A 15,000-nucleotide genomic window follows, 5' to 3' on the forward strand; every position below is an offset into this window, starting at 1 on the left:
AAGCTTGGACCGAAGAGGAGCGAGCAAACTTAGCAGAAGCGAAAGCCTTGGATATCTCTTTCGTTGAAGGACCTTTTCCTATCCATTCTCTATCTTTACTCACAGAGACGTTGGTCGACGTCACTTTGTCAGCCTCCGAAAACCTCTTCAACGCTAGTTTTTTTTCTTAGAGTGCCTGAAAATCCTGCTGAGCCTAAAGAGAAAGATTCGCCAATCTGCTTAGTGCCATCAACAGAAGCATCCGCATCCACCATGTGCCTTAATATCATTTCTAATTAGACGGGAATGGAATGCGCTTTCTCTCACTTACTAGTAAAATACCATTCTATCAGGCAGCAATGTAAAGCAGCAGAGGTAGGCAAAAAGGGATTGAAAGTGAACGATGAAACAGAAAATAAATAGAACACAAGTTTTCTTTAATTTACCCTGCGTCTATACTAGACTTGTCTCTAAAGAGCCTGCGCAGATACTCTGCGCTATTTGAGTCTAAAGACACTGAGCCCTACGGGCATTATTCAGCTCTGTCGCCACTTAGACTAACGTCTAAGTCTTCGAACCTGATTCTATTACCTGACTCCGAGGAAGCTAACTCCTATTCTATCTAACACAAGTCCTAATCCCCATCGCTGGAGCACTACAGGCCTAACTTATTATTCGATATAATGAGAAGCATCTTTATTGAACTAGAACCCTTATCTCCCAACTGATCTACCCAGTAATGTGATGAGTTCCAACCTCGAAGGCCCAATCCTTCGTCGTACGGAATGAGTATGACTTGGATACAAGGAAAGAATTCCGGAAAGAGATCTAGCTTCTTGGAGGACCGGTTGCTAGCCCCATCATCATCCCGAGCTTTTCACCGTCGGTCCCATGACTGCACGCGCCCTATGAACTAGCTCTTCCGTGTCCGCCGAATTGTACGATGGAGGGCGTTCAATTCTAGTATTTCATTTTCCCAACCGTAATGTCTCTAGTAGATAGACTCTACAAGGAACCTGGCTCAGAGGAAGAAGGACATTATTTTTCAGTCTCGAGTCTCTACCCCCTCTCTAGTGCTGCTTAAAAGGCCCGGGTTCCCTACTACCGTGTCATGGCGCTATCTGCCTCGAAACCCTCGGCTTGCTTCGTCTCCTAGTGGTGGTTTCCCGTGGAGCGACCGTGAGTCAGGTTCAGGTGGAAGATAGTACCTCTCCTTCCTCTGCCGGTATTGATGGTACTGGATATGACGGAAATTTATTTCTTATATAAATCCGTCTCCAACGCGCTAGTAGCTACCTGCTGAAGGACAGTCAGCCCTACGAAAGTTCTATCCGACCGGCACCGAACGACGCCTAATAGCAGAGGAGCGGTAATGGATCTGACTCGACGCGAGGTTCAAAGTTTCGAGTCTCTTTCGACATCGATAACAGCTTGCCACTATTCTACCTCTACGATTAACACAGCCAGGGCGATCTGTGTTCCGAGTTTAGGCAGGCTTGCCCCTCGGGAATAGGAATAGGCGGCGGCTTAACATTGTTTTTTTCTTTTCTTCCGATAAAATCAATAATCTACTGTCCTCGAAACGAGTTGATTTTCGCGAGCAATTCAGCATAAATAACAAAAAGACTTGTCAAAATTTTTCGTAGCTGGGTGCTACGCGTCCTCGACTCCATTTGCATTATGTCATGGAGAAGGAGAAAGGGGTTCACCCCCCTTTTTATCCCGAGTGGATCCCTTTCACCTTTATAATATAATGTTCGCCATTTTCTCCATTATCTCATCTTGTCGTATTAACGCGTTCTCGAATGCTATATTTCGGGGGCTTCGGAAATCGATTTAATGATTCCCGCTTTGCCTTAAAAAACTTCATTTCCAAAAGCATAGCTTTAGCCCTAAAGCCCAACCACATTTAGATTTGAAATAGTAGATTTTGTTCCGAACTCATTACTTTACTGCATGAGGGGTTACTCGCTACGTACTTGGGCTGGGTAAGTAGCATTTCTCCCTTATGGTGTTTACACTTGTAAGAAAGGCAAGCTTCGTCTTTTTCTTTAAAGCTTGCTTGTGCGCCGTTAAAGGAGTTAGGGGCATTGCAGCGACTTCTTTGGTGTCCCCTAGCATTGTACCCTGATCTTTAGATTTACGCTTGTAAAAAGAATATTAGATCCCCAAACATCAGTTTATTTCTATTTGCTTATAGTGATATAAGAAAGTACTCGAAGAAAAGAGGCCTCACTTCGAAGAAAGAATGAAAGATCAATCAACTTTCATTCAACAAAAGGAGTAAGCGATTCGTCTTCAATTGCACAAAACAAAGCGGATAAGAGTGTGCTTAATGTGTTAGGGCTTTTCTTCTGCCTGCCGTCAAACTGGCCTTGCTTCAACCACTAGTAGGAGTATTCCGACTGTACCCATAGTTCCTTAAAGCACTAGAGGAGGCTACTTTCATACCAGTACAGCACTAGCACAGATGCTTTTCATAGCCCGATAGATAGGAACTTCACCCTACCGTAAGGCAGTCTTAAAGACAGACTAGTTCTTTCAGCAGGCGTGCGTGTTCTTCTTTGTCTTTAACCTGTCTGTAAGAACTAATAGTAAGAAAAGACTTCCTTCCTTATGAGGAGATTTCCTTTCAACTCGTGTAAACTCTCAACTACAGAATGAGTACCCGGAAGATTCTATCTTCCCGAATGAGGGCCAAGGACTCAGGACAGTCAAGCCTTTATAGCTCCCTCCTACCTCTAACTTTCACACTACCGGAAAAAGAACTTCCGAAAGGCATGGGAAGACGGACTCTTACTAGAAGATGTCCTCTACAGCCTAGCCCGCCCTATTTCGCAAATGGAATCCTGTAAGCCCCATCCCTACGCCTTTTAAGGTCCAAAGGACGTTTATTCCTATATGAAAAAAACTTAATATACATATAGAAAATGAACACATTCACGCACTCCTCCTCCGGGCATATAGGTCAAGTTTCCCGTCTCATTCTCAGACGGTAACCGCTCGAGGACCAAAGATTGTCAGCCTTTTTGGTTTCCCATTGAGTCCTTTACAACTAGCCTACTTACCCAGATTCAAAATGCAACCACAGCCTTCGGATATACATGGATACCGCGATCAGGCGGAGGCCATTACAAGAGTGGTGCCTCGTATCGCCCCCAATCAATGGGAGGTGACGTGCGTATTCCGATCGCCCTTTTCCGCACCAACCTGAAGCCCCCGGGTTTGGCGCATTTCTCAGCCTACGCGACTTATTGTCCACTACAGACCTATCTCAGCTTCAGGGGAAACCCGACGTGTTTCTGTGGTCATCTATGTAATTTCAAAAAGACATAAAAACATAAAGAAGATCTAACACGGGTTCTTATATCTTTTATTAGGTATTTCTTTCTCCTTAATTTATTATGAATAAAGGTACCCTTCTATCTAATATATATATTAAAGGAAAGAGCTCCTTTCTATAATAGGAACTAGCTTCCCCACGACGCATAAAATCCAGATCCAGAAAGATGAAGGGCCAGTGGTAAGAAAAGGCTTGGGTGCTCTTAGTAGCACTCGTATTTATAGTGCTAGCGGTAGGTCCAGCTAGCATGATGTGGAGGCTACCCGGAGAGTGAACCAGGGCCCTCCCGCCCCCCACTGCCAGACTTCAATTTCCCGGCGATTCTAGAGTGGGAGCTGGCGCCCGCTACTCCTACTCCTTGTCGAAATGAACATTAATGGAGATGGGAAAGTTTGGAAAATGTCTGAAAATGGTGTCATGTTGGAACAAGAAGTGGTCTATGAGTAGAAGCCATAATGCCTGGGGATTGTTGGGACATGTTGAGAAGCAATGCAAAAAGAAGCAATCTCAGTAGCAAGTCTGGAAACCCAAGGTTAAACAACCTGAGGTTCTTGTCAAAACTCCAGAGGTCTCTCATGATGAGGAGATCCATTCTGAAAGAGATCTATGGTTGAGACAAAAATGAAAGTCAATAAGTTCCCTGAAGTTTCTAATAACATCTTTCAAGGGAGCTACAAATTTCTTAATTTTGAAATTGGTAGTTTGGCTTCCTAACTGCTTCCAGGTGGATGTGAGACACATGCATGTCATTCATACTAAGGTCACTCATTTGGCTTTGAGAAAGACCTTTGACTGTTCCTTTGTGTATGCTTCTAATGACCTTTTGGAAAGGAAAAGCCTATGGAGAAAGGTGTGAGTAATGAAAACATATAACAAGTAAGAGAGCTCAGAGAAACAGGGTTTGACTTTCGTTGACTTTCTCTCTAGCATGGCGATTTTGAGTTAGCTGTGGTCTTCTCCAGCTCTCATCTTCACCATGGCCAGGAAGAAGAGGAATTCTACTCCTCTCCGAGCGTATTCTATAACCTCTCCCTTCAAGTAGCAATGTTAATGGTGGAAATGCATCCCAGCTTGATCAGATTCGTGAGTCAACTCGACAGCTATGGCAAGGTGTTCATGAGAAATCCAATCGAACAGTAACCCCTGCTCCTAGGGTCTCTGTGACTCCAGTTGCTACTCCTCAGAGGATTGCAGTGCCTTCTCTTGCACCTGAAGTAGCTTCTGCACAACAGCAACCCCCCACGGAAGGGATTAATCAGTCAATTCCTCCTAATAAGCCACCGGACTCAGGTAATGGTACTGGTGCTTGGTCTAATCTGTTTAAGGGTAGTTTGACTGCTAAGGGTGTTTCTTTGGGATTTGTTGCTGCTAAGATTGTTGATGGTAAAACGGTTGCTCATTTAGATCCGGCACTTCTAACTGTGTCTAACGCCATTATTCAGCAGCCCTAAGCCCTTGTGTCTCCCGGTATTACCTAGCTCTTATTTATTGCTAAAGGTAGTGAAAAATGGAATTCTGCTATCATATTCTTATTGGTTTTCAACCTACATTGACTGCTTTGAATAAGCTGAACAATGGAATCATGTTGCTAAACCTGATACATTTCTTCATGATGATGGTTGCTAGTGAAGTTGATAAAAACGCTATGCTTCTGGCCTCATATGTATCTTGGGAGACCTACTGTTGTGAAGCCTTGGACTGCTGGCTTTGACTTTCATGTTGAGGTTTTGAAAACTGTCCCTCTTTGGGTTAGATTCCCTACCTTCTTTTGAATTGTTGGAGTCCTGATTCCCTAAGTAGGATTGGAAGTATTGTAGGGGTGCCTTTGTATGCTGATGCATGCACTTCCAGGCAAATGAGGGTGCCTTTTGCAAGGTTGCTTATTGAGGTTGATGTGACACAGGAATTGCAAAAATCTGTGTTCATTCAGGATGCTGATGGTAAGGTGGTTGAACAGCAAGTGCACTATGAGTGGGCCCCTCCTTATTGTCAGGCATGTAAGAAGGTAGATCATAACTGTAAGGCCGGTTCAAAGAAGCAGAAAAAGGAAATGGGTTCCTAAGGCAGTTCAACCTCATATAGAGAAGGGTAATGATGTTCAGAATGTTGATCCAGTTATAGAAGGTGATGCTAGGGGGAGCTCTGTTGATACTACTTCTACTCCTGCAGTTGAACAAAGAGTGGAACCTGCTGTGGTTTCCACTCCTGCTATCAACACTGTTACTGGGGAGCAGATGGTTGGAGGACTGTATCAAGGCCAGTGAGAGATAAGGGGAAGCAACTTCAGTCTGTCTCTGTGAATCAAGCTAACTCTTACATGGCTCTTATTGAGTAGGACACTAACGAGGAAGAGGAGGGGGAGGATGAGGTTGGTGTTACTCATAATCCCACATGAATATCCTTTCACATTAGGGACCCCAATAAAGTGGCAGAAGTGAAGAGGTTGTGTAAGCAGCAAACTATTAGTATAGTCAGTATTCTTGAAACTAAAGTAAAACCTCAAAAGATGCAGGCTATCCAAAAGAAGTTTGGTACAAGGTGGCACTGGCAATGTAATTATGACTATTCTTCCAAAGGTTGGTTAGGGTGGATAGATGAGTTGGTGAATGTGTCTGTCTTACAAGTGAATGAGCAGTTCATTCACTCTTTGGTTGTTGATAAGAAAAGGAGCAATTCTATTCATCTCACTGTTGTTTATGGACTGCATACAATTGAGACTAGGAGAGCTCTATGGAGGGATTTTTTGAATGTGGCAGTTACTCTCTCCCCTTGGGTGGGGGATTTCAATACTATTTTAGCTACTGAAGATATAATTAATGGAGCTCCTGTTACTGTGTATGAAACTCCGGATTTTGAGGCTTTTCTTTCTATTTCTGAGGTTCTTATTTTATACTTTCCCTTCCACAAAGGTTCGAAGGGTGACGCCAGTCACTACACCCGATTCATACTTCTCGCAATTAAGTTGAACCATACTAAGAATACGTGAATATACATATCCCATAGGAATAAGGCTCCCATCATCGTAGGTTAAAGGGATTGCCCTTCCAAGTGCAAATCCAATCTCATCACCGCGCCATATCTTCATATTCACAATGGTAGTGAATTTTGCGTAAGATCCAATGGAAGGATAAGTACACAGTATAAGCAAATCCATAATACACAATGTAATAAAACCAACCTCCCCAAAAGTGGGGAAAGGAGAACGGAATGAATGACGAGAAATGATCAAACCAGGATGTGGATTGCGAACCGCGGATTTCTCTATCCGCGTCATCAACAACGACAAACAATCCTTTTGCCGCTGTTGGAAGCCCACAGGTATAATCATACTCATTAATAATGCACACAATACTGCCCGTCGATCTTACTCATAAATTGCTCCCATTTAATCTCATGATTATCCCATTTCATATCCACAGAGCCACTCCTTGGATCCTCACAGCACACAGTGCGCACATAGCCAAAGTAGTACGTTTTAAAACGAGAGACGTTGGCATTCCACACTTTAAGCTTCTGTTTCTTGTTTTTAAAGGTTTCAGGTAAAATACAATTAAATAAAGTATCTATACACTCTTCAGTTAAAACTATATAGGGGAATTGTTCGATATTCACCCCAAGTTTGTTTTTATCAAGACCATTCTGTAAAGCGAGTCTAATAATATTAGAATTAAAAAAATTATTAATGAATCTCAGGGGTGGACCCAGGCTTGTAAATACAGTCTGGTATATTCGCGGTAAGAGTTGGCAAAAGTAGACATTACTAATAAAATTCTAATGTACGGTGTAAATAGGAGCATTTAGACCTTGCATATTTAAAACCACCTTCATAGCTATTAAAGCATCTTTTTGATGGATGAAATTCATGAAAGTAGACACTTCAGTCTTCTTACGATCTCTCTTGTCAGAAGAGAGTCTAAGAGTAACCATACGTTTCTTCTTTCTTATTTTGTCATAAACCCAAATGATATGGGAATCCTTAACCAAAAAATCCTGGCAGGTGGAAAAGAATTGAGTATCGTAGACAACATTGCTATCGCAGGTAGAAGCAAACCAACCTATAAGGCGAATCAAACGGATCAAATGATCCATTTCCTTGTAATATTCCCTCAAAAACTTGAAGCAGAGGGAGGCCAACACAGCGCTTTCTTTGTAAGCGGGATAAAAGTACGGCTTCAACGCCGCTTTAATATTACCCGCCGTACTCATTTCAGTCTTTCCGTAGATAATAGGCATAAAAATACTTTTTACCAATTTGCGATCAATATACTCATTGTATAATTCTTTGACGGAATCGGGAAGATCTTCCTTATTAAGGAAGGACTTTAAATCATCCATAATAACAGAATAAACATCAGCTATGGAGTCTGGCTTCTCAGAGTTGGTTATAAGATTCGTTCTTTTAGCCATAGGTTCATTCAACAGCAAATAAGCCATTATTTGGTAGGCACTAGCCGAAGCATCTTGGGTAATAGGCACTCCGCATATAAAATTCGAATCTTCTGATTTATTAAAAATACCCCACAAAAACATCATCCACTGAAAAGGGTTTTTAGCTTTAGCGCTTGTGATAACAATAGCAGAATCATAACAAAAACCATCCTCTCTACAAGAGTCTTTTTGAATATCACCCACCTCCTCAATAACACATTTTTCTACATCTGTAAAAAACATGTTAGCCGAATCAATAGGGTTTGTCGAGAAAGACTTATAATGGAACCCACCAGCAGCTCGATAATAATAAAGCATTTCCTGTATTACATGAGGTGCTAGTACAAACTGAGAATTATTTATAAATTCTTTAGCATCAAAGAGAATAAGACTCCGTGCGAGATCACGCTCGTGGAAATGCAAGATTCCACTACGATAGATTCGACCACGGAAGTCAAGAAATGCCGGTATATAAAATGTATAACCAGCGTAGGCTGAGGCCATTTCTAGAATGGTTCGCTCATAACGAGCTCGTTGGATGTTAGTATACAAAATCTGCATGACAGCTTCTAAGCTTACAGAGTTATGAAAACTTTGACTCTCTTCCAGGTACACCCGTCGTACTCTATCAATTATTTCATTGGTATTAATTTTGAGAAGAAATTCCGGCATCAGAAACCCACGAGAAACCAATAAATCATCGTTTCTTTCAATAAAATTGAGATAGTCTTCATTAATTAGAAATTTTTGATTTTGCAGTTTATTCATAACTTCGCAAAGGTTATGAGCCTTGGAATGGGTGTTTTTGTCATTTTTATTACCAAAAAAAAGAAAGAAATTCGATAAGTCCCCCGATGATAAAAGATTGTACCCCTCATTCGTTTCTGTACTATTTAAGTACCCACCCGATAAACAAAATATGCTCAATAATCGGGAATTATCGCTTTTTGATTCAACAATTCCCCATTGTTTGGGCTTATACACCATTGGTAGATGGAGTTTTATTGGAAGAAGAGAAGTGTCGAATTTACACTCAACGTAGACACCGCTGGAACGATAGTGATAACTTTTACATCGGTATTATTTTCAACTGAAGTATCCAAAACCTTAAGGTCTATCAGACCTCGTTCAATCAAAAATTCGATCAAAGCAGTACCAAAAGGATAACTTATAAGATTTTTTGATTTCTTTTTATTGGCAGCTTTTTCCATCATTTTATTACCGTTATGACGAACCAGAGATTCAATCCTTTCGATAACACTAGCACACCTTACACTACTTTCAATGTTGAACAAACTACTTAAAACATTAATTAAAATCCATTCAATGGTATAAGGTCCAAAAACAGAAAGCATCTCCATATCTTCAGGAGAAAGTATATTCTTATAACCTTTTGCATTATCATCATTTGCATTATCATCATTTGATTTAGGGATGATCTTAATCCTTGAAGGTGTATCACTACTCTTATCCACTTTAAATTTACCTTGAAGATACTCTTTAGCACTAGGTAATTCGCTGTTAATGAACATCTTCATCAGCCCAGGCTGACATTGATAGACAGATTTCTCTTCGTATGATAAACAAAGATTTTCTATCTCATTTTGTAAGTCCTTCAAGCTATTTTCGGTGTGTTCTTTACCAACACGCGCTCTATATTCATTCCATTTTTTTTTTCAATTAAAAAATTCTGCTATAAGTGGGTTTGATTTTCCAACTATTGTTGTGTCTCTACCCTGGACTATCATCCCTCTTCAATTTTGCGTAGTCTAACAATAGATCTGATATGATCATTGTGTAGGATAGCTATCGCAAGATCTCAAGGGTATCAGTAAGAATAGAAGCCATTTCTACTATATCTACCCTGGTTATGAGAGGAAATCCGCGTTGAAGCATTAATTTCGTACAACCAGAGTATGGCTTCGCTGGTTATGCTATAACCTATCCCACTGATATTGTCCTATCTGTTAGATACAGAAACGAGACATCCTATAGCAGATTCTAGAGAAATAACTAGTTGATAGGGCTACTATCAGAGACCCGCTTCTTTCTCTAAAGGGTACGGTTTGGTGAAGATATCCACCAATTGCACCTCTGTAGGAACATAAGAAGGAAGAATAGTACCATCCTGAATAGCATCACGAACGAACGATCCGTCTGGTTCGAACAGACATAGGTGAATCGGACCTACACCTACCTTACGCCAACAAGGGATCGCTTTGGTTACGCAGTTCGGGTGACAACTCATCCCTACATCTGCGGGTCGTTCGACCATACCAGTAAAGAGTTTCAATACCAATAGCCGCTCCCGCACCCATTACTTTTACACCTTTTAACCATTAAGCGTAAAACCTCGAAATACGAATGAAATAAAAAAGGCGATGATGATGATTTTGAATTCAATAGTCTACAAGCCCGCCTCTAAGAGCGAAGTTGGAAGAATCTCTGTTGCCGTATCCGATGATGCTAGCGCAGTCAGAAGAATGGATCAAGTGGGAATTGATTCGTTTAAGTTTCCGAAGTAAGTTCGCCTAGTTTTAGGTATCATCACTCTTACCGTCACCGTCCTCTGCCTTATATCATATCAGCTTTCTTCTATTGATTGACCTTATGTAATATGGGATGTGAGAAGAAGACTGGCTGCCTGTTGAGTGTAGTAGAAATTCTGGACATAGCTATCTACATACTCTTTCAGTAATGCAATGAATGAGGACTGTTCATCATGAGACAATGAGGACCCTACATGGACTTTTTTTACATCACTATCTGACTCTATATTTACAATGACTGACTCTTCTACTGGAGACATGCATGTCCTAGGTGCATCAGACAATTCATCATCAGATAATGCAGAATGTTCAGGTTCAATGTTTTGAATGAAAATAGGTTCTGGTGTTAGATCAGGATTGGAAGTTTCTGAATCAGAGATATCGGATTCAGTATGCAATGAGGAGAGGCTGGATGACGATTTACTTATCGGTATCGTATCCATCGAATGAGTTAAAGGAATGGTTTAGAGAGGTGGGAAAGATTTTTTGGCGGTTTCCGAGGAATAATTAAAAATTCAAGGATCCGTTATCCATCTTGCACTCCACGCTCCAATCATGGGAAACGGGGTCCGAGGGAGGTATCATTAAGGCTGTCGGATCGAAACCTCGCTCTTCGGGATCGGAAAACTGAAACATCTTGCGGAGAACACCATAACATAAGTGCTTCACCCAATCTTCGTCTTCTGCGGGAACTTCCCGTTTTTCCTTAAACCAGGTCTTGATCAATTCCGGATCTCTTGCTTCAGCAAAGAAAATCTCCAACCCAGGTCTTCGAACCTTGGTCCGTGGGTCACACCATGGTTCCGGGAACTCGTAGTAAAGTTCCTCATCTCCTTGCAACACAAACTGACCGTTGAGTGTTAAAGGAAACTTCTTCAGGGGTAAATGATCCTTATTGACCCTATATTATATCCCAAACTTTCTAAAGAACGCTGGATTGGAGCCTTCTCTCTGTTCCTGCTTCAAGCTGAGTAGCCAAATACCTTGGGTGAAAGCTTAAGTGTTGGAGCAAAGCAAAGCCCCGATCGATCTAAAAGATTATAGGGACTCCCTGCATCGAGCTTCTTGCCCAACCCCATTCCTAAACTACCTTCACGCATAGGTCCTTCCGGGGATGCTGCCTAGCAGCTTATCGACAGAGGGATTAGGAATAAAAGGACCTAGCACTATCATAGGAGTAATTTTACTCTCAATGTAAGAACTCTCACTAGAGAGGCTTGCTTACCTTATGACTTCAACTGGGAGGGCAGCGGGAAAGCTACTCCAAGTAAATTGACTAGCCTACGCTAAAGAACCTCTTCGCTTTGCTTTGTTTGAGTCACTTCGTCCCGAAAGCTTTCGTGTGAAGAGTAAAGGTCAAGCTAAAAAGCCGGGTTCTTTCACCAATCCATCGAGTGTAATTCCTGCTATTGGGAGTTCTGCATTAAAGTAGAAGCTAGCAAAGCAAGTCAGGGAAGCTAATTGCGACAGTTAAGCTATTTCAAGTTTGTAATATTTTGAAAGCTATCCTGTTACAGATTCTGTTAGCAAGCCAGTTCCATTATTGATATTGATTGACAGAGAGCAAAGAACTAACCGGTGTTAGCAGTCTTTCCGGTCTTGCGCACTTCTCACTGTACATGCCAGTCTTGAATGCCAGGACAAAAAAGCTTTTTAGGAAGAGTGAATAGCACTTCCCGGTCAGTTTCCTTTCTTGCTTACCGGCTTAGCTCTGCAGAACCAATAGGTTTCCATTCTCCTAATTCAGCCAATAGACTTTGGTTTAGGTTCAATCCAAGACCAGGAAAGCAACGAAGCCCAATGCCAAGCAAAGCCGTAGACTACAAGTGAAGAAATTGGGTTCAACTAAGCCCTTAACCCAACATGAGGTGGAGCCTTAACCCGACACAAGAGGAACCTATTAAGATAGTGGGCTTAGAGCAAGACCCATCAGTGGATAAAATCACAACAAGAGGTGTACACGTTAGACCTCACTCAAGGTAATGAACCAACCCTAACGAGTCCAAACAAATTTTATCTTATTGTATGACAAAACCACAGAGCAGCAGCAACTAGAGCATCCTGTCTGAAGGCCGAGGACAAGAAAGCAAGTCTGCTAGTCTGAAAGGGCTAGCTAAGACAGGGCAGCTAGGCGGAAGGCAAGGAAGGTTAGTCCGGCAACTGCTGGCTGTCATTGAAGAAAAGTCAACTAGCAATGCCAGCTTCTAAAACATTATGATTTGAATCAATATTTCCTTCCAAGGCCAGTTCTTCAAGTTCTGGAGTTCCATTGCATTAATGAATCCGGCTAGAAAGAAAGACCTACACCTACTATCGCTTACAGCGCCTTCTTCTTTTTTATTTCATAAAAAAAGTCAGCTTGGGTTCCAAACCTTTTGATATGCGGTCTTGCTATTCTTTGTTTGTCTTGTGCCTGCGCTATCAAGTCACGTGCCTAGCTTCCAAAGAATGAATCTTTGAATACGGTAGAGGAGCGAAAGTAGCCGGCGACAGTGTAAAGCTATAAGGTGTGAGCTTTGCTCACACACACCGGCTGATAGAGGGCAAGATCACATTCACTTGCTTGCCGCCCGGCTCCATAGTAAAAAAAAAGTAAAAAGTAGGCCCGCTCCCATAACCCCACGGGAGGGTAAGGCATCCAGTTAAGGATGGATGATTACACTTCTTCACCTTTGACGCCTCAATTTGAAAGCAGGTTCCGTAAGTCCAAGCCTAAACAAGGCAAGCCAAAAAGATGATTTTCTTTTCCCTCACATCGATGTTCTGGTGAACAACACCGCTGGACACGGGATGCTGTCCTTTATGGGTGCTTTCTCTTGATATAAGCAGATCAAGATGGCCGAAGAAGACCGAGAGAAAACAGCGTTTATCACCATATTAGGTAGGAGGGCACGTTCTGTTACAAGGTGATGCCGTTTGGTCTAAAGAATGCCGGGGCGACGTACCAGCGAGCCATGACTGCGCTCTTTCATGATATGATGAACAGGGCAAGGAACTTGTGGGCTTTGATGCTTAATTTTCTTTTTTGAAAGGGGTAGTTTAAACTCACTTACTTGATAGAGTATGGTAATTCCTATTTGCTTACTTGGGTACAAGTATGGAAGCTTAATAAAGGAATTTTTTTCCATGGGCGGCGGGAGGGGAAGCTAAAGTAAGCGACTCAGAAAGGTCAGGTGGTTTTACATCTCAGATTGCGCATGTAGTCCAAGTGGCAAGGCATTGGTTTTTGGAGTGGAACAAGTGCCTTAGATACGAAGTCCAATCAAATCAGTGACAATCGTTCGAATGCATTCTCAGAAATCGTCGCACCAGATCGTAACGCGGCATCGTAGCTTCCTGCCTCGCGCCAGCCCCGGTCTTGAAAAGCCGGGTGGAGCTACAAATAGGAGGATGGAAAGGGAAGGGACCAAGCTCAAAGTCAGAGGCGAGTTGAGAGACAAAAGCTTGGATGTTGTGATTCCGCCTTTCCAGCAGCGAGTGAAACTCCGTGAATGGGCAGAACAGAAAGGGTGTTCAAACCGGCTGTTGAGTAAACCTTCGTCAGGAAGGTTCTTTTTGAGGAATCGCCGTTCTTCGCTCAAAAAAATTCAGAAGACCACTGTTCCCCTTTTTGCCTTTTTTATAGCTTGAGACAAGTACAAAGAGGATCAGAACCGGGCAACCCCTTTTAGTCAAGCCTAGTTGAAATGCCAGTCAGGAAAGCTCTCGGAAGGTTAGGAAGGACAGGGCAAGCTGGCTGACCCTTCCCTTTGCTTTCAATCTGTCTTGTGCCACTCCAGCTTTCACTCAAGCCATTCTATTCTTTGAAATTTCACTTCTTATCTCGAGCCGAAAATGGAGTATTCCTTGCCTAGAACCCACACCCGTGGAAATAACAATTAACAAAAGATTTTTTCGATGCGAAGAATAGTCCCGCTCCTATAAAAATTATCCACTCAGTCCACGCTTTGAATAGCCTTAGTTTCTAGTAAAAAAGATCCCTCTTTATAATGAAGTTTTAAATAACTCATTGATAGTGGGCATCAAGTGATTGAAAGGGGGACGCCAAAAGGGAAGGTCGGACACAAAGGAGCGTCTTCAATAAGACCAAGGGCAGTGAGGGCGATCGAAGTGAGAAAAGATGGCATATTTCTGAAACCAGGAGTTCTTTTTTCACTTTCGAGCGTGATGTAGCTATATGTTATATTAAGCCCATCCATCCGATTCGACATCCTATTCTCGAATGAGAACTTGCAGATTATGTCACACTAGTCTTTTTGGCCTTATACCTCCTCCTTTCAACAAGAAGCATGGCAAATAAAAAAAGTAAGTTATGGATGACACTCTTATTAAGGATAGAAAGAAGGGGCAGACCTGACGGAGGAAAAAAAGAACTATTGTGTCAAGCCGCTTGAAAAAAGAAAGTCTCACTCCAAGAATTATCGGCTTTGAACCTTTGATCCGGGGGTCCCTGTTCTATCCACTAACCATGTAAAAAAATGATTGATAGAATGGCGCTGTAGGAACCGGTCGGATTCGAACCAACGAATAGAAGTTTTGCAGACTCATGCCTTAGCCACTTGGCTACGGTTCCCTATCAATTCTATGTCCGACTTTTCTTCACAGGGCGAGACCAAGAATAACAGATGCCGGAATGCTTGGGGTTTGGGAGAAAGGACACAACATAGGTGGAGATGGATTTGAATAAAGACTCTATAAAAC

The 15,000-nt window shown here is 42.1% G+C and overlaps 1 protein-coding gene and 1 non-coding gene across 2 annotated transcripts; both read right to left on the bottom strand.

The window, feature by feature from the left end:
- Positions 1–6,655: 6,655 nt before the first annotated feature.
- Positions 6,656–10,742, bottom strand: LOC110740200. The gene is made up of 4 exons (XM_021920681.1): positions 10,438–10,742; positions 8,782–9,403; positions 7,103–8,305; positions 6,656–6,961 (listed from the first exon to the last, which is right to left on the bottom strand). The coding sequence occupies exons 1-4, from the start codon at positions 10,740–10,742 to the stop codon at positions 6,656–6,658; spliced, it is 2,436 nt and encodes an 811-aa protein (XP_021776373.1).
- A 4,057-nt stretch (positions 10,743–14,799) lies between these two features.
- On the bottom strand, positions 14,800–14,872 carry TRNAC-GCA. Its single transcript has one exon. It is a non-coding gene; the product is annotated as a tRNA-Cys (tRNA).
- Positions 14,873–15,000: the final 128 nt, after the last annotated feature.

This window comes from Chenopodium quinoa, unplaced genomic scaffold (assembly GCF_001683475.1).
Source record: "Chenopodium quinoa cultivar QQ74 unplaced genomic scaffold, ASM168347v1, whole genome shotgun sequence".
NCBI classification, from domain to species: Eukaryota; Viridiplantae; Streptophyta; class Magnoliopsida; order Caryophyllales; family Amaranthaceae; genus Chenopodium; species Chenopodium quinoa.